General features: G+C 42.8%; 1 protein-coding gene across 16 annotated transcripts in view; it reads right to left on the bottom strand.

Moving 5' to 3' along the window:
• Window positions 1-20,364, bottom strand: part of KIAA1217 (KIAA1217 ortholog) — a 377,218-nt gene that overhangs the window by 35,181 nt on the left and 321,673 nt on the right. For 13 of the 16 annotated variants that reach the window (XM_087776760.1, XM_087776747.1, XM_087776756.1 and 10 more), the window contains 4 exons: window positions 16,869-17,701; window positions 8,670-8,774; window positions 8,187-8,239; window positions 548-708 (listed from right to left, as the gene is read on the bottom strand). In XM_087776760.1, coding sequence (XP_087632886.1) covers window positions 548-708; window positions 8,187-8,239; window positions 8,670-8,774; window positions 16,869-17,701 — 1,152 coding nt within the window. The remainder of the gene's footprint in view (window positions 1-547; window positions 709-8,186; window positions 8,240-8,669; window positions 8,775-16,868; window positions 17,702-20,364) is intronic. The other 3 variants (XM_087776785.1, XM_087776842.1, XM_087776863.1) reach the window with 1 other exon arrangement.

Genomic DNA, 20,364 nt, shown 5'->3' with positions numbered 1-20,364 from the left:
TTCCTTGCTACTCAAGTTGGCTATTCTTCTGGATTCCATAAATACAGGACTCGAACTCTGCCTTAATGCATATCTACTGATCCTCAGCTACATTTGGGTTTCCTGACATCAAAGTTGTTTATTCAGGAACTTAAAAACTGCCTCAACTGTAAACAGTATGGAGCAGGAACATGGCTCTTCCGACATGTTTATACAGCACATAGCATAGCAGGGTCCAAACTGTAATCACAGACTTGATATTATTGTAATATAAATACTGCTTTAATGTCTAGAGTCATCAAAGCAAGCTAGAAATTAAGGTTTTTTCTCAGTATCTGAGCAGCAGTAGTTAAACTGAGCTAATTCTCATATCTCTAGGACTATGCAAGTGGCATATGCTAGCGCAGAATAAGCTTTTGTGTCTGTAATACTTGGGTCTTCGCTTTGCTAGAACTCTTCTACTGAGAATCACTCATGTACAAAAGGTAAAAGAGAAAGAAAGAGAGAAAGAAAGGAAAAGAGCACTTGCTGACAACCCACTTTCCCGGCGTTACCCAGGTAAGCATACCTGTAGCTGCTTCATCTGATGCAGCTGCAGCCGCAGATCCGACACGTTGCGTTTCATGCCATGCAGGCTGACTTGCATTGATGGGGCTCCAGCAGGGTGATGGATGACAGCTGACTCCACAGTTGCCAACGAGTTCTTCCCCCCAGATATGTTAGCAGCACCTGCAATAAGCAGCAGCACAGGTTGAGCTCACCAGCAGAGAAGGTGCACACATGATCCTTCCTCTGCCCACCAAATCCACGTGTATTTCACACAGATGGACAAGAAAAGAAAATTACAGCTGCCAATGCTCAGTATTAATAGATGACTGGCACCTCCTTATCCAATATATTTTGAGGGAAGACTACAATATCAGAGTTTATCTGTGCTGGACCGTAGCCATATCAGAGCACAGCATTACCACAAGACTGCTTCCTACCACATGTAGTGGAGATGGGATAATAAGCTATAACTGCAGATTACACAAAACAGCAGCAAATCAAATTGGTGCTGAAAGTAGCTTTGGGATTGTCCTCCCAGGAGCCATCTGAGACCAAGCTAATGCAAATTCACAGGTCTCCTGAACTGCATATTTGTTGATTATCACTGGAGACAGATTCAGTCAAACTGCCAAGCGTGGAGAAAAGGTCTCTACAGAGAATCTTGCTTTGCTGCTTAAAGTACAATTGCATTATTTCTATGAGGTGTCTCCAACAGCCGCTGTATAAAACCAGGAGAAGAGACATGAAACAATGGTGTAGCAGACAACTGCTCTCCAGCCATGTTGCATCCACCACTCCCCTTTAGTCTGTCATTTATTCAGGACTGTGTTTACAAGGGAATACAGCATAACACAAGGAAGTGAGCTGAGCCACACTCTGAGAATAACCGTTGAGTGTCCTCACAAGACATTCTTCATTAAATAATGCTGCTGTTCTTCACAGCATCAATGTCAAGTTTGTTCTTTTCAGTCTCAAGTACCTGGGAAGAAGCTTTATTTACAGGGTACAAGCAAATTCCAGTTCATCAGCTAATAGTCATGTTACAGCTTCTTCTAGCAATTTGCACTCACACACCCATATTCTCCAAATTTTCTTTCTAATGTGTCCTTTCCCCTCTCCACCACCAACAGGCAAAATGACAGACTGTCAGTAGGACAAACTTCATTTTTTAAGTCCAGCACTATGTAGCCCTGCATACTCTTCTGATCACAGTGCCAGATCCAACTTGTCCCTCGGGCTCAGACGGCTGCCGCTCCCTGAACTATTGCATTACCAGCCCTTCACTACAAGAAGGACATTGAGGTGCTGGAGCATGTCCAAAGAAGGGCAACAAAGCTGGTGAAGGGTCTAGAGCACAAGTGTTACGAGGAGCAGCTGAGGAGCTGGGGTTCTTTAGCCTGGAGAAGAGGCGGCTGAGGGGAGACCTTATTGCTCTCTACAACTACCTGAAAGGAGGCTGTAGCGAGGTGGGGGTCGGTCTCTTTTCCCAAGTAACAAGTGACAGGACAAGGGGAAATGGCCTCAAGTTGCACTAGAGCAGGTTTAGATTGGATATTAGGAAATACTTCTTCACTGAAAGGGTTATCCAGCATTGGAACAGGGTGTCCAGGGAAGTGGTTGAGTCTCCATCCCTGGAGGTATTTAAAAGATGGGTAGATGTGGTGCTCAGGGCCATGGTTTAGCAATAGACTTGGCAGTGATAGGTTAACGGTTGGACTCGATGATCTTAAGGGTCTTTTCCAACCTAAATGATTCTATGATTCTAGCCTATGATTATCTCATTCCCCACTTCGTTTTCTTCCTTCTCTATGAATAAAACAAAAAATTTGAGGAAACAGAAAATAACTCATCAATGGATCTGCACAGGGATTTTGGTCATCATTTGCTCCCACAAGCACACATTCTATCAAGTTCAATGAAATCAAATAGAAACTAATGTTGCAAGCTTTTCTTTGCTTGTTGAAGGCAAATTTTGAGTGCACCAAAGGGCATGACACATTTTTCTGGCTGGTATGAGTATGAGCCGAGGAGTGCTAAGTTTTATCCCTGCCCTCTCATCCCTAGTAGTCTTTTTAACCAGTAAAGTCTCCAAATGTGCCCAACTGAGTATAGCTCAGCATAACAACACATCATTATTCCTTTGCCAACAGGTGTGGGTACCTCAAACGTAGCCTCTGCAAAATTCATCTGGGGGAACCATTTTTAAAGGATAGAAATTACATCACGCTATTTTTATCTAAAAATCGGCTAAAAGGTTTCTGAAGAATCATGTTTCTTGCTTTACCTACATTTGCAGTTCCTGTCAGTAAAAGCACAGGCCCCTCTGGCTGCACCTGTGCTCTATACAGTGTGCCATGCCATAGGCTTCCGGAGACATGCTCTAACAAAAAGCTGTTCTAGACCAGTGCTGGCCATTGTAATGCTATACCTTACCTAAAGGTGCTCCAGCTAGATCTGCTCGGTGCTTCAACAGCGGCACTTTTCATTCCACCGCTAAGCAAGCTGCTGCACATTTTTGCTATACTCCAGTATGATTCAATGCTCTCCTGACTTTCAAAGAGCTGCTTAACAGAAAGCAACACTCAGGAAATAAAACAGTCCTTGTTCACTGCCATTCTGTACCCACTCCATGCTTCAGTCTAATATACACTAATACTTATCTGTCTACATGTACGCTGTTTTTCCTACAGTCAAGCATCTATTTCCCTCCCACATGCACTATTTTTTTCATTTTTTTAAGAAAAGGGTATTTAGTTCATAAACCGTACAGACAGAAACCACCAGAGAGTCTGAAAAATGTGGATAAGCCTCCAAGAGTTCTGATCCCTAGCCACAAATCTGGACTATTTTTGAAAGCACATCTACCTTTCTGCTATTCTTTGCCTCAAGCAAAAGCTCCAAAACCTCAGCCCCTGACCCTGTGATAATGCAGCCAAGGCATGAATCAGTCCCCGCCAGTCTCTCTCCCCATGCTGGACCCCAGTCAATTCACATACTTTCTCAGGAAGGGGTGCCTGCTTTCCTTTTAGTGTAGATGGACTGTGATCTGCTTCTGTAAACAATAAATGTCTCCGACCCCCTACAAAGCAGCTCTCCTCCTCCTCTGCTGCCTCGGCCACCTCTTCTCACCATTAGGTACTCTCAGCTGCCACGGTGTCCCTGCTGCAGAGCGTGCTCAGAGCCTGTGAAGCACGGCGTGGGACTCCCGAGGGTGTGAAACACAACCACAGACACCAAGTGAGCATGGGAGCGCAGTAAGGATCAGCAGCTGACTTCTCAGAGATGCATATTTTCATAAAAAAGGAATAAAAGGGCAGCTGAATGAGGGGCTGCTTCATCTAGGAGTATAGCTCGCTTTTGGAAACAGTCCCAGGCTGTAGCTTTGCGATTAGATGTGCAGCCAGATGGATTGAAGGGAAAGAAACAGCACTGGCTCTCAGGTCTTTAAATAAACCCTTGCTGGAGTTAGGTAAGGGGGCCTGAATGCAAAACCCCTCCATAATTCCCTAATACTTTGGACAGAAAACAAATGTTAATTTTTTTTACAAAGGCTAATGAACTAAGCTGCCATTTTTGAAGTACAAAGAAAACTAATGTGCAGAAAGGGGAGAGGTTTGCTATTTGCCCAGGCTCAGGAAGGTAAGGAACACGGCTTCCACGCCCTGACACTTGACCTTTGCTATGATTGCAAAGACACCACTTTCCTTCCGTTTTCCAGATTTTATTTTTCCTTCTACAATGCTAAGCTTTTGTTTTGAAGCAGGCTAGAAAAAAGGCCATCAGATGACACCCAGCAATGTTTCTTCACAAATTACTCATCCTATTAAAGAGCCACAACATTTTCAAGCATCATTTGGGAAGACATGTGACAGTTACTTAGTTCTCTTCCCATCCAGTTAGAATCCACTAAACAAATATGCAAATGCAATGTTAAGGTTGCAGTTCCATCATTAACAAGCTATTATGGCCAGGCACTGAAGCACCCTTAAAAGAATAAAATATTCTCTATATATTAGTGTGCAACTTCACCTCATTGATCAGAATGAATTCAGGATCATGTTTTACCTGCAAACGCTGACAGAGTTCAAAGACTGGCGTGATCCAGCTTTGAATCCGAGATAAGCAAGCAGATATGGACAATGTTTTTAATTCACAGATCATCACAGCAAGAGTCTTGCACGTGAAAAAGGCACACAGATGTGCACAGATGACAAGACAGTTCACAAAGACTGAGGCATCAAATCTGAGCCCTACATCTGTAATACTCCCTGCTGCCATCTCCTTCTCTTGGTTTGTACTGGTGGTGCCAGTGCAGAAAGACATACTCTTTGATCCCTTTTCAGGAAATACTGAAATGTCCTTCTTCTTCTTCCAACAAGGCAACAACTAGCAAAGAACTATTGCTTTTTTTGGTAATCCATGGTACAACTGATCTCAATTTAATCAATGAATCCAGGATTTAACCTATCAATTTCACCACCTGATGAACAAAAATATGACAGGAAGGTGAACAGGTGAGCATTTCTCAGCATATTTGTTAGTATTCTCAAGGAGACTCGTCCTAGTATGGTTTGTTTTTAGAGGCACATGCTGTTCCCAAGTGAAGAGTCCCTTGATGCCATTCACTTTTGATGAACTGAAGAAGGTTATAAGGATTCAGTCATGGGATTTCTCCTAACATTAGTAGAAGAGACATAGCAAGTCTATGGAAGGTTACTGCTCTTTAAACCCACCCCCCATGAAAGAATTGAGCCTAAAGCAATAAAACATAAAAAATGCAGACAAGCATGATTGTTACAGGCTCATTTTCCCCAGTGAAATAGCATTTTTATTTAGGCTCTTTAATATTTCAGGCTAAAGATTCCACTACAGACTGGGAAAGCAAAAACATGTTACATACAACAATTTGGTTTATATGAAATACCAAACAGAGTATTCACAATCTAGCTATACAGACTTATCTCGGATTTAGAAAATTTGGTGTCTTTCCCTTCCCAATTGAGCTAGTTCTCTATTTTTTGCATGAAAGTCTCCTATCATTGGAACACATACTATAAAATACAATGTTGGTTCAACATTGATGAGCCAATTTTATCCTGCACAGATGTTTTATTGTTCAGGATGGGAAGCAATTCACGTTTCTGCTTACCAGTGCTCTAGAAAGGACTGCTCAATCAACATTATACACCACTTTTTCTTTCAAATAGACTTTGAAATTGCTAAAACTGGTATCTCAGTGCACAGTTGTCAAGTGGAATTGTATACTAAGAGAGCTGACTGTCTAAATAGCTATACTTAATAAGGATTGGGGTGAATTGAAGAACAAAAGAGTGGTCAGCAAAAGTGTTTCTAGATGCTGCTGGCACGTTTAAACCCAAGCATAATTCCAAAAAGGAGAAACAGTCTGTAGCACATTCTGGCAGATTGCCTAACTTTCAAGTAAGCAGGGACTGCATTGACTTATTAGATCCTGTCACACACTATTTCAAAAGCAGGTGCAAAAGCAGAATATTCTATTATACAGGACTATTCTATTATGCAGCAGTTTTCAATAATAGCTAATGTGGGTTACAATACTGTAGTATATTGGGGTCAGCATCACATCTTGTTTCCCTTACCTGCTACAGTTTAATTTTGTGGCTGAGTCATGCTGGAAGGACAGGATTTAGGGATGCAGATGCTGGAGTTACAACTATACTTTATAGCACCGATAGGGATCCTTGCAGATGGCTGGCTGCATGGCTGGTCCCACTGCCCTATCCCTGTCTCCCAAGTGATCAGAAAAGCATCTATTGCACAACCTGAGTGCTGGTATCCTTACTCACATGCTGGATATGGGCATGGCCATGTGACAAAGTCAATGTCTCTGTCAGTATGTGACAGATGCTGATCTGGTCTTTTGACAGTAAATTACATGCCCCACCCCCAACCCCCACACCCCGCTTGGACATGCAGCTGTTATATGTAATTTTGCCATTTAAGGGACATGCGTTCAGTCATACAACAAAGTAGTGAGGAGTCTTTGGGAACAACAGTGGCAGAAAATGCCTGCTGGTCAGATGAACCATGCTGTTCTGGTGGGCTGGGCATGACTTCCACACCAAGGAATCCCCACCTTCGCTTTGTGTAGGGCCATTTTCTCAATGAATATTATTTCATTTCTCATTTAACTGAGAACACATCCACACATGCACACATGAATCACTGAATAATTTAGGTTGAAAGGGTCCTCTGGAGGTCATCTGGTCCAAACTCCCACTCAAAGCAGGGCCCACTGAGATCAGCATCTCCAAGTTAGTGCCCCCCACAAAGTACTTATCTGAATTAGTACAAACACAGGGAAAGCAGAAAGGCTGAACAGCAACACAATACGAAGAGCAAAACAAGGAAAAGTGCGTGTGCACATTTTGATGGTTTCATAGGTGCTTTGTATGAGATGTGGCCTGTGCAAGTGGGAAATACCATAAATTCTCAGTGTATAATGAAATAAGGAAAAGTCTAAGAGCATTTTGCAGCTGTTTTGAAAAACGATGGACTTTTCAGTAAGTTGTCTGAAACTGATAAATTACAACTTATTTCTTCACAGCCTAAAGTATCGCTCTCCCCATCCAGGGGCCAGCAGGAAGGGAAGAGTTGGAAGGGGACCAGAGAGTGGCTTGGGAGCAAAGCTCCAGCACCAGGACTTTAACTCTCTTGCTCTTGCATATGCTTGATAGTTTCCAGGTCTGGTTTGATTTCTGTTGGTTAGGAAGACATACTGCAATTCCAGATAAACAGGAATCCTGAACGTGCACTAACAGCTCCAACAGAAAGGCTAGTTAAGAGCATAATAGATTTGCTAATAAATGTGTGTGGTTTACTACCTGCCAGAGCACAGACCTCCCTGTGGGAATAGCATTACCAGGAAGGAGGGAACTGCCTTTATTTGCATTCAGTGCATGACAAAGGGTGAAGAGAAGGCACATAAACACACACACACACCCTGCAGACATCTCCAGCAGCAGCCCATACACAAAGAGCTCCAATCACACGGAGGTCTTCTTTCACAACAGCCTCAGCTCCATCTTTTAAACACTTAACGGTTCTCAAAGTGGGAAGCTAAAAGAAGACCAACTCTTACTGGCTTCATAATTGATGCTTGCTCAGAATGGTTTAGGTGCACGCTAATAATTAGTAACAGATCAATATGGCTTAATTAGGGAAAGTGCTACCTTGCTGACTACTAAACTCCTTAGTGTCATTACATCCATAGCATCCTACTGACAGAAGAACCTTAGAGAAAAGTTCAGGTGATCAGAATAGGAATGAAATATTTAGCTTTCTACAGCAACCTGGATAGATCTGGGGTTAGTGACAGATATATACTATAGATGGGATGAATCACTGGAAAAGTCACCATATGCGGAGACTCTGTATCATCTCATTTAAACCTTTCAGCACAGGTATGAAATTCATTCCAAAGACCACCTCAGCCTGTCAGAAATTCCTCTCCTAACAAAGATGTGATCAACTCCCATATTCTAAACTTAAACTTCAGTTCTGACAGTACAGCTATGGGAATTTGAGTAAATTTGACATTTCCATAAGCTGGGATGGTCGTAACGTTAGAGCTATTCATATACCTAAGTAATTTGTAAATTAAAAGTGAATTATCTTACCTGCAGTGTCAATGCTGCTCTTGCTGGACACAATTTTCAACATCATCTTCTCACTAAGCAATAAAAAGAAAAACCATAATTTTAACTTACTAACAATAAAACTGTAGTGAAGTTTATAATCATCAACTTAAATGGCCTTGTCTAGCATATTTATTTTTAATTTAAATCACCAATAGCTTGTCAGTTGGGTTTTTTAAATCAGCTTTTAATACAAGTCAAGCAAGGAATGGAGTATAAGCAGTAGAAAGCACAGAGATGTAGCTACATTAATTCTTTTTAACACAAAGAAGAGTAATGCAGTTAATCTCCATCTATCATTTGGCATATTCTTCCTCTCTGCCTAGCATTCTCATGGGGATGATAAAGATATTTAAAAATGATTGAGCATTCAGGATTTTTTTACTATTACATTCAAATATTATTTTTGTTGACTGATTACTAAAATCATTACAGAGAAACAGATTTAATGAATTCTTTTTTTACCTAGAAGCATCTTTGCTATTACTTGTATTTGGCCCTTTAAAAAGCGCAGACTGAACAAGACCAGTTAAACTGGCAATCTGTTTCTCCATGGCTTGTATCCTCTCTCTGTAAGACAAGAGAACCGTTTGTTAAAGCCAGATATATTTGCTTTCAGACTTGTTTTTCTAGGTGAATGATTACCACAGGACTGGAAAGATACTACAGAGTTTGTGCAAAGGCCCATGGGCACCAGTTTGCATATACCTTGTTGCAGCAGCTTACCGCATCTTGGTTTGGACGGCTTTTGCATGGTAACAGACAATAAAAAAAGACATCTGCTTGGTTAAAAAAGAACAAAACAAACAACCACCCAGATAATAAACTTCTAATGATCTCATGAGACAGGCACCTAAAATAATCAGTTCATGCCTCTTGGAACTAGTGAAAATTATTTTTTTCAGTATTACATATATTTACTCTTTTTACCTACACTGGGCCAGTAGTTTTGCCTGTATATAAGGTTTCAGGATTAAAGACTCTATGCTACTTCTTGTTACTATTTTTACTTTCCCCAAACCCAGGATTTTTGTCTGTGAAGCATTTAATCTGCCCAAACGGACTACTTCCAGCCCAAATCCTTTGCACCTGACATCACAACTGTCTGCTCTGGAAAGGACAGCAATGTGACAGACCAGGCACAAGACACCAAATGCAGACTGTACAGCAACATTATCATAAAACAAATTTGCTTTCATGTGCATATCCTGAGCAATTCCTAAAAAGCAGAAGAAAAGAGATGAAGAACGGTAATAGGTATGGTCAATGTTTTCCATAGGTACCAAAGGTCACTAAACAACAACGATGACTTTTTTGGATAGGAAGGCTAATATTTGTGTCTTTACATAAATGCATATATTAGTCAGGCACCAGGTGACTTCCTCGGTGGGCTCCAAAACAGCCTTCTGCTCACAGAGGTGCCTGCTTTCACATGCCAATATGTGAATGACACACCACAACACAGACACACATCAATATGGGACCTGAGACAGGACCTTCTCAATATGCGTCCCTATATGCCAGCAGTTAAGTGACTGCGGAGACACACAAAAGCAAATGCTAACAGCCGGCTGTGATTTTGGAAGATGACTGGGAACACAACTTCGCAAAAAGCAAGTGACTAAGACCAGCAGCGATGACTGATGAAAGAAGATGGGACAGACACACGAAGCCCAAGACTCAGCCTGCTGCAGGGGCCATCCACCACTGCTGCGGCATCCTGGGCCCATGGGAGCAGCCAAGCTCTGGCCACCCCCAGCTCCAGTTGCTGTTTGATGGCCAAAGCAATAATGACAATCGATAAGGGCCATATAAATTCAAACGTAGGTACCAATACCAGGCAAAAGCAAGCTGACATGATACAAAGTGAGTAACCAGCCCAGCTTGTAGCCAGCCAGATTATCCAGGCTAATTATTTCATTCACACTCAGGGAATGAAACAGAGGTTTGCTGGGATAGCACGCAGATACCATAGCCAGGAAAGACTCAGAGACACCCAGACATTGAGAAAACAGGGCAGCAAAACAAGATGCTAACAGACACGAGGAGGGAAGAAGAGAGTGCTCAGTCAGTCCCCAGCCAGCAGACATGTCCTTACTGCGATGTAATACAGAGTGCACATCTTACTTGTCTGTCTTCATGTTGAAAGGTATTTTGAACAGTGATGAGAAGACTAGTGAATCTGACCTAATTCATTTCAAACCAAGAAATACATTACAGAATTTCCACTATTATAAGTTTTAAAATAAGAAACTAGTTCAGGCTACAGTAACCTTTGGAACAAAAACAAGTACTAAAAGCCTGGGATAAATATATTCTAACAAACTTTAATGCAGCATTTTTGACACTTAATAATGAAAACATTTTTTTTTCCCAGATAATCATCACAAACCCTTCCTGGAACTAAACTCAATTGGAAGTCTATCTGTTTTACCAATTCATAAATATGATGTTTTTTCCATCCCACATACGATAATCTGGAAACAATTTTCTGCTTCAAAAGAGATTATGGCAACACAAAGCTGATCTTGTCCTTTGCCATGAAATCTAGGAAAATATGTTGTTAAGAGGGAGAGGGGTGTTCCAGAGATAGGAGATGATGAAAAACGAATGAAATACTGGAATCAATTGCACAGAGCACATTATTTTTCATATGGTAAAAGCATTAAGAATGTGAAGAATCTACGTGTGCTCTGGAGTTACTCCGTTAAAGACAAGGCAGGATTTTTCCTGTAATCGTTTCACTGTAATACCCGGACTCGTTATGGCCATCAGCACCAAACATTTCAAAAACAGGTGTCTGAAAGGAGGCGCCTTTTAGGCATTAAATAAAACGACCCGATTTTCGCAGACCTGGCGGTCTGAGTGAAGGCAGTGGGAGGCAGCGTGCTCCAGCGCGGGCAGGGAGGGATGTGGCCGGCCCAGCGGCAGGGCCGTGCCCTGGGCTGACGTGGCTGGAGGGCCACTGGCCCAATCCTGCTGCCCACTGCACGGCCCCGGAGGAGCAGGGATGGGTTCTGCAGCCACCCCCCTCCCCGCCAGCTGCCCTGTGAAGGGCTGGAGCAACCTCGGCTCTGGAGGAAGAAAATGAATGCTTTCCTCAGCCTCTGGCAGGCCGCAGTTTATCAGGGATGCTGGCACTGTTGTGACAGTTGTACATTTTTGGTTCTCAACTTTATATTCTCTACCTCTTGCTGTGCTCTCTGCTGTGGAGAGAGAAGGTGAGGGGAACAGCCTGCCCCGCCATCCCTTCCTGCACGGGCTCGCTCGGATGGGGCAGGCCGGGGCCCTGCGGACAGGGCAGGCCGGGTGCGGAGCACTAGGAGAGAGGGTCAGGCAGAACGAAACGCCGTGGGGCCTCTTTGCCGGTGGTGGTAGCTCGAGAAGGCCGAACCCCGCCTCTGTTCCCAGATTAATTTCCCAGATAAATCTGCATCTCTCCACCACCCAGGAAGAGCAGGGAGGGTCCCTTCTACAGCAGCTGGGAAAGAAACAGATATTTTATCAGCCTGAGCACGGAAGGGCATTGTTTCGCATTGTTTTCCTGTGAATGCCCGGAGAGTCAGGGGTGGTAGCACAGTTCGGGAGGAAAGGAGGGAGCAAGGTCAGAAGCGACTCCCAGCTCTACCAGGCCTCTCGGTCAGACTTGGCTTTGGCTTGTCACGGACCTAGGCCAGCAAAGCAGGCACGAGCCGCTCGCCAGCCCTGTGCTCCCGGCAGCCTCATCCACAGCCCCGGCCCTGGGTACATCCAGGCACTTGGGCCCTGCCTCAGCATCTCGCTCCCCAGATTCAGCAGAGGCAAAACAAGCCCTTGCTTCTCCAAGGTCTGTGCACTGAGACATCAGATTTCATCACCATTTCTTCCTTACAGCTTCACAAAGGTTTCATGTCAGTCGCTCTACTGCAACTAACTGGAAGTAATTCCAAGCAGGGTACAGCATATTGCTGAATTGGTACCCACTTCTCACTGAGATGCTATTTAAGTGTGACTTGCATGTTCCTTCCCTTTCCTGGGGACATCTTTAATATTCATATCACTGAGAAGATACTTCGTACAGACACAAACTAGAACTGGGCCGTGTAACTGTTCATTCATGTTCCTGTCCGACCCTAGGCTGTGCAGCGCATCATCCATAACAGACGTAGTCAAATACCAAGTCTGACACCACGAACTAATTGGTGCACTATCCTGGAGAAAGATTTTCAGTGACTTCATATTTTATAGTTAAACCCCGAGTGAAGTCTGTATAGTAATCAAAAAGAGGGTCAGAGAAAGGGAAAAATATGTTTCTTTCTATATTACCCTATAAGAGAAACATTTCATCAGAAGTTTTTTTATCTCACTGGGAAAAAAAAAAAAGGAAATGGGAACAGGTTGTCTTTCCCAATAGCTTCCCTAGAACTAAGTGAAAGTGGCACAGTCAGACTTTACCCCAAAGTCCCCCCAAAAGAGCAGAGTGGATACCCTGGAAGGGTGTGAAGCAAAAAGCAGCAGAACTCTCCTGTACTCTGCTCTCCTCCCAAGGGAAATATACACACAGGTGAATATTTCAATCTTCTAAGAATAAGGTTAAACTTAAACTTTCTACAGCTTGAAGCTAAAGGGAAAAGGGAAGCTCTGAAGCACTGCCAGCTGTGATACTATTTGACAACTTATCCAAGAGCCAGCATCTCATCTTCCTACAAACAGTTCCTCCAACCAAAGGAAGCCCAAGTATAGTTTACCTTTCCTCGATCCTCTCTTGGTTACCTGCATTCATCTTTTTCTGCCTGGTTATTCAACATCTTTCAGAAAGGAAGACACAATTTTGGCCCTGTGGAAAATGTCTGAGAGGGTATATCTGCAAAGTCCACCTTTCTTATACAATTTTCAGTGCATTGCTGATGGAGTCTCCCACTGTGATGGCTCTACAGAGTGTGACCATTTTTCCCTAATGCATAGAGTCCATCCATACTTTAACTTATCAAACAATAAAAGTATTTTTGTGGTGGGAACAATATCCAATAACCTACCTATGGCTGTTACACTTTAGCCTCTAACTGCAAGCCACAAGTGGTGAATGTGATCATGTTTTTTGCTCAGTGAACCACATTCTACCATCATCTTTTCTCACTAACACATGGCATAAAAAGAAGAGGATTAAAGTTGTAGTCAGGCAAAAGAAAACCACAGTACACTCCTGAAATGCTTTTGTAAGAAAAAGGTTGTATAGAGCTACCTTGCTATTTTAAGGACTGTATTTTAGTGGGTAGCAGCATTTATTATATGCATATTCAGCACTATCAAATAACCTAGAATTTTGCAACACAACTCTTCTTTTAAATGCAAAGAATGTAAGTTAAATGGCATTTAATTTAATGCGCTTTTGGGTAAACTGCTTCTTTTCCAATTTATCAACATATAAACATTTGCTTTGCCTGTAGTAACTTCCAGAACTGTCCACCATAAGCTACATAAATGGGCCATCCAAAAATATGACAGCGAGTCACTGTTTAAACAATTCATGCTCACTCACTAAAATGCCCCTCAAAGATGAACTGCTGCAACCTGTTACAACTTTTAATATTTTTGTGTGTATAAATACTAATATATTTTACTTTTTTAAATCTCCATGAACGTTTTTCTTCTCGCTGTTGTAAAAGAGCTTTATATGGAACTCTTCTGGTAAATTAATTACTGTGAGAATTTATTCAGTGCTTTATACTACAGAAGTAGCTACCTTGAAAATACCTGAGGTAAAACAGATACGAGAAAGAATTACGTGAAGCAATTAAATCCCCCTCAACTCTGGCTTAAATAACAGGCTTGACGAGACTGGCTTCCACAATGCAAAACTAAAATGAGAAACTCCAAAAGAAGAGATTGGAAATACCAGTTTTCATCTTATGTAGACCCAAATCTGCTGCAGTTAACATTCCAAAGGTAATGGACCCATTTTCTTCAAAAAAATCAGCATACAGTCAATGAGAGGTCTGATCTGCTATAGGTACCCAGCATATTCTGATAAAGTACATATATATCCCACTTCAGCCCTGGACTGGAAAAATTGAAGGAGAATTAATAGTGGAAGAGAGATTCAGTTAAACTTCTGGCATTGTCACTCTCCATTTTAATCTTTTCCCTGACATACTTAAACTATGCATTGTCCTGAGGTTGTGACAGTACCACTTCAAGGTAATTTCTACAAAGAGATGGCACAAGAGATGTTTTCTTTAGTCTCAGCATGCTCCACCAGGGACTGAAGGAACAACAGTGCTGAGATGATGGGTTTGATGTTTGTAGGGTCCTCAGCCCACTCCTGAATGAGTCAGGATGAGCAGTTTCTCTTGTCACAGGGCACAAGTGCAGAAGTCCTCCCTCCTCAGTATCCCCAAGGGTAACAGATACTCAATCTGCCCTTTCGCTGCTACCCCACACCTGACACCGTCTGCATGCGGGCTGACTGAACACACCACCATTCACTTTCTGTGGCCTGGTTTTTAGGCTCTTTGCAGAGTCATCAGCAAGTGGATAATGTGCACGACAGAGCAGCATACAACTCATTTTTAGCATGCCTGAAAGAGGATGAATTCAGCCCCATCTCTCCAATCCCAAAATATTCTTATTCACAGAAGCAAGCCCAGCTGTACTGCTTATGGGTAGGTCCTACACAAGAAGGTACAGGATACTTTTCTGCCATTATATATGTCACCTTTCAGGTGTTCATAACAGCCTTGTAACAATTCAGCCCCTGCTGAAGCAGGAAAAGAGCACCTCAGCCTGGATACCCTTAGCGTTGCTTGTTTAGTTTAGTACAATCTCAACAGTGTTTGCTTTCAAAGTTTATGAAATTATTACAAAGCTAAAATAAGGCTTAGAGCAGTTTGTATCTGTAGAACTCAAACCCAATTCTTAATATTGCAGTGGTTAGAAAACACACCAATTTGCATTAATTGCTTTTGGTATTTACAATTATTTTTTAAAAGTCACACTTTCTCAAGGTTAAAAAAAGCCACAACTCGTAAGGGAAGCTTTCAGAATGATCTTTTTCAGTGCCGTGTGGCTAATACACACCATGCTGAATTTTAAGGCAATGTATTTATTTGGAAGTGTAATTATGCAAATGCTATTTTCATCACTGTAAATATATTCTGGGACCAGGACTAAAACTCCTGGTACAAAGCTCCCCTTCAGGAGCTGCAGAACTATCTGTACAGTCGCTTTTTATATATTCACAAATACACAGCCTTGGGCATATCTGTGTAGCTGAGTGAACAGATGAGACGTCCAGAGGGGAGAGAGAAAGTTGCACAGGCTGGAAAGTTGTTGGTGTCATCCCTTATTTTCAACCCCCCAACATGAACCTTGTAAAATTTTTGATCGGAAAGCTCTCTCTTGGATTAGAATTGGCAAATATAGTTCAAATTATTTCCTAGTTGTAATAATGGAAGCTTAAAATGAAATTTCAGGTACCTGCATCTTTTTCCTGGAAATAAACAGATACAAATCAGGTTTCACTGCCCCTAGATTGTAATATGCCCTAACTCATATCCTTGTGTCAACATAACTACCAAGCTATAAGCCTGTAATTTCTGTGGATGGCTGATTATCTTCTTCCGTCCTCCATTTTCTCCCCACCATTGGACGACACAACACATCCCTTTTTCTTGGTAAGCGTGGTCAGAGGCGACTAACTGCTGAGCAAGTTGCTTGGGTGGAAGGGAAGTTTGGGGGCTCTATGAAGCTCTGTATCTCCCCCGTGGTTAGGGATGTCAGCAGTTACCTTTGGCCTCTGTGAGCTCAACATTTTCCAGCTATTCATCTTCACTTCCCTAAAGAGCTCTATAAAAGTTAACAGCACAAACAACACGCTAGAGATTAGCGCAAATCATACAAATACACAGCAACCGACTGGCAGCGTAATGATTTTTCTCTCCTAGGGCAAGGTCTATGGCAGGAGAAGCCTTCACAGACCTTTGCGTAAATCTGGTCCTTAAAAAGACAGGAGAGATCATTGTCATCATTGTCAGCGCATAAATGTTAACAACAGTCAGGTCACCAACTATTTGTGATGCTGGAAAAATCACTGGGAACAGCATTCGTGTTTCAATTTCTTCCCTGGGACAGACTTGCTCTTCTCAGCAGTTTCCCCTCGAGGAACATTGTTATAAACAACTGTCCTATTTTTATGCAAATTCATGTTTTACAGGAGATAAGACAGTAATGATAAATTCTTCCCATTTCCTAACACTAGATGAGAAAAACTCCACTCCATAAAGAACGAAAATTGTAATATCAGAGTGTCATTCTTAACGGGGGTGAAATATATTCCCTTATTAGCAGGAACAGAACATCATTTGTTTTTGTAACATGATCTGGTTGTCTGGAAAGAAAAATCCTAGTTAATCATTTTATTTTATTATATTTTTTCCAATGACTGAAATTTACACAAATGAGAATAACTAGGGATTCATCATGGGTTGACAATACTTTCAGATTAATAACGGGTGGTGTGGCATCTCCTCTAAATTACTAACTACCTTGACAGACAGCTAATAAACACTGCAGCCCAGTGCAGCAGCCTCCTACACATTACATCGTCCCCCGGGTGTTAAACGACACAAGATGTACAGATTAGGAATGTTTCTCATTTGCATAAATTAAGCCCCAGCTCTACCTTACCTTGTCTCCTTGTCCTTGGGCATCGCAGGTGACCCATAGCCAAAAGCCTGCTTGTCGACTGGAGAGGGCACCACCTCGGCCATGCCCGGGAGGCCAAGGGCACTCCTTGCTTTCGCGTCCACAAACACAGGCGGTCCCGGCTCCTTTTTGAAGGACTGGCGGCTGGGGGAAGACCTGTCAGGCTGGATGGTGTGGTGGGGAATGTGAGCGCTATGGTGAGGATGCATATCGATCATTCTCATGTCAGCCACCCTGTGGGGTGAGGCGGGAGGTGTTTTAGAGCCAAGAGTGGGCAAGTGGCTCTCCGGGTACTTCCGTGACTTTTGTCTGTACAAGGACTGCTCCAGCATTTCAGGCTGCATAGAGGGGTTGCAGTAAGTGCTTGATGACCTCATGGCACTGCGATGGTAGGCTACAATGTGATCGGGGACATCGAGGGGGTGTCCAGAGTGGGGTGCAGCCACACTCATCCTCCCCTCATGAAACAAGTAGGGGTCACCGTACAGACCTTCATTTCTGATCAGGGCAAGGTTTTTGTTACTCATGTCCTCATCTGGCTTCACATCCCGTCTCTCCAAAATGGCGCTTGGGCTGGGTGATATCGAGCGCGAGGCTGGCATGCTGGAGAGCCGGTCCCTGGGGATGGTGGCATTGCCTGGCACACCCATGGGCCGGCCCCCACCGTAGGGAATCCTGGATGGAGAGGGAGGCATGGAGTGGGGCACCGGGGTGGAGGGCGGAGAGCTGGGCATCACGTGCGAAGGGTGCGTGGCAGATCCGGGGCGGGAAGCACTTGGGCCATCTCGGCCCGTATAAGCAATTTCCCTCTGCATCTGGAAAGAAAAGGAAAAACATATAAGATATAAAATCACTGAATGAGGAAAACATGATGTGTGTTGTGACGACCTTGACATCTACAGAAAAAAAAGGGAAAAAACCCAACCTTCAAGACAAAATAATTTGTCACCTGCATAAATAAAACACTTCGGGATCTCAGTGCTTAAAGAAAATAACACCTATAAACAGCAATAAAATGGGCTGCATTTTAAAGGAATATGAGAGTTTTAAAAATGCTTTTATTTATGCAAATACCTTCTTACCCTAATCTGATATTCACAGCTACCAAAGCTGAAATTAGGGGTTTCAGTGTCAAGTCTTCTAAGTACGTGTAGCCAGTGACAGACTTAGTTTATTGATCAGACACACACCCTAGAGTTCTCTAATTCCAAACCAGGAAGGAAATGCTGATGCTCTGGCATCACAAACAGACCCGAAGTCCTTAGACAAGAAAAATAAATACTGCAACTAATGGGCCATTTGCTTCAGTGTAGGATTTAACCTTTTGCGAATAACTTGATGCGGTCTTTATTACACAAAGGATACACACAGAGTAGGAGAACAATACATGCAAACATTTAATGACTGTAAGACACTCAAGTTGCATTAATACAGCCCCTATAAAGCATGTGCTGTGGGTTTCCATGTTGCAACCAAAGATAACAGAGCTTCAGACTGTTTGTAGAGGACGCACTCAGAAAGTCACCAAATATTTTATCATAGTTTTGTAAGCAGCAGCAGAAACTGCCAGCCATGAGCAAGGAAGGAAAAGAAAGGGAAAACTTCCATACCAGCCCATTAGTGTTTTGTTAACTGAGGCATGGCAAAAAACTGCAGTGCACTCTCACTCCCTCCGTGAAACACGCTAATGTGCAGTGCAAGTTGCTGATCTGAAATCTTCACCATTTTTCTCTCCTCTCACTCCTTGCTTTGACAATACAACTGGATTCATTGCAGATACAGTGATCCACAGCTGATGAAGCAAGAAATTATATTCTATTCCTGCCCCACCACAGGTTTTTCCACTGGTAAGGGAATTGTGATGGTGGTATATAAACAATAGCTGTTCTCATCATGGCAGGCTCCGCACTTGGAAATGACATTCCCCAGGGCCAAAGATCAAAAGTCTGGAGTATCAGGTATCAGAAAGAAGAAAGGAGATAACCTGATTGTGGCAGCAGCAATAATAAATAAGTGTAGCAGAACAAAGGAGCATGCTGGGATGGGTCATAAATGTGCCAGACAAAAGTCATCCAGCCAAAGGGAAACATGGGATAATTTTTTCATTTGCACAGAGAATTACTGTAGTCTGGAATTTAAAATAAAATATAACTAAACAGTATTAATAAAATTATCAGTGGGCATTCAACATAGTTTCCTATTGGCTTGAAGAAACACTGCAACATACTGAGCTGTATTGTGTGTTCAGACTCTGGACCTGGGCCAGGAGAACAAAAGGACTCCTACTGACTCTGAGTAGCTTTGGGATCATGCCTCCAGGGATAGGCAGCCATAGACGTTTTGCACTGAGAGAAGGGCCCAGAGAAAGAAAATCCTCCTTGATTCCTACTGTACAAGCTGTACTATGCCCTGTTCAGTTGCTTCAGCTAAAGCTACAACAGATGCAAAAGTATCTGGCGCAAAAACCATAGCCACTGGGATACGCTGGGTTGCAGTGAGGGGAAAATTCCAATGTTACCTTGTAGAGAGAAGAAAATTTCCATGGGAAGCTTTGAAAGCAACAGGTTTAATTTCCCCTAACTTCTGGACTTCATATTCCTGTATATGCTCATTCATTTCTCTTAAGTCAAAGAAATCTGTCAGAGAAAAATTCCTATTTTCCACCTTAATGTATTGCCATACTTTAAGATAGAAATGAGGAGTTCAAATATGCTGAGCTATCACTCAAAACCCTGTGTCTGAGTACTGACGTACATAATGCCATTTACTTTTGCTTTAAAATAGCACTTGGAGTACACAGCCTGAATCAAGACCCCATTGGGCTGAGCAGGGCACAAACGCCTGGGCAGACAACCCCTTCCTGAAAAGTTCACTTTCTATTTTAAGCCATGACTCAGCCCCTGGGTGGAGCATGCAGAAGGGGAGAGCAGTCAGAGCCACAGAGTCCAGGGTGCCCAGGGCTGCTGCACTGGGGCATTTGGGCTGGGCAGGGACATGAGCTGGTGACCAGAAGCCAGGCAGCCTTACTGGCCGGATTTCAGTGTCTTCTGCCACCTGGTCGATATTTTCTCTCTTTCCACTTTTCTCCCTTCTCCAAAATCTCCAGATTCTTTGCTAATGGCAACTTCAAAAATGTGAATGATGGTCTCTTCTTGCTTCTCATCTATACATCTTTTGTGTGATATTCAAGGCACACTACTCTCTCTCATATATACCCCACTTTCTGTGACATTTTTCTTCTTCCTGCCCTCCACCACAAAACTCCCATGTTGCTCAGTGAGAACACATGCTCTAATATGCAGGCTGTCTTGAGCCACATGTTCTTGGACTTCAACTGCATGACTCAGGGACAGAGAAAGAGGATATTGGGCTTACCTGAGCCTCTAAATACTAGGTGCTATCACAGCCAATTGCTTTGAGGGCAAAAGGAAGATTTTTTTAGTGCAAGCATAGGATCATGTGCTTGTCAACTGCAGCC

The sequence above is a fragment of the Nipponia nippon genome, unplaced genomic scaffold (genome assembly GCF_047370975.1).
Source record: "Nipponia nippon isolate SJK-2023a ecotype South Korea unplaced genomic scaffold, ASM4737097v1 scaffold_1, whole genome shotgun sequence".
In the NCBI taxonomy this organism is placed as follows: domain Eukaryota; kingdom Metazoa; phylum Chordata; class Aves; order Pelecaniformes; family Threskiornithidae; genus Nipponia; species Nipponia nippon.
The sequence above is the reverse complement of the archived record's forward strand: the minus strand, read 5'-3'. Positions and strand labels throughout refer to the sequence as shown.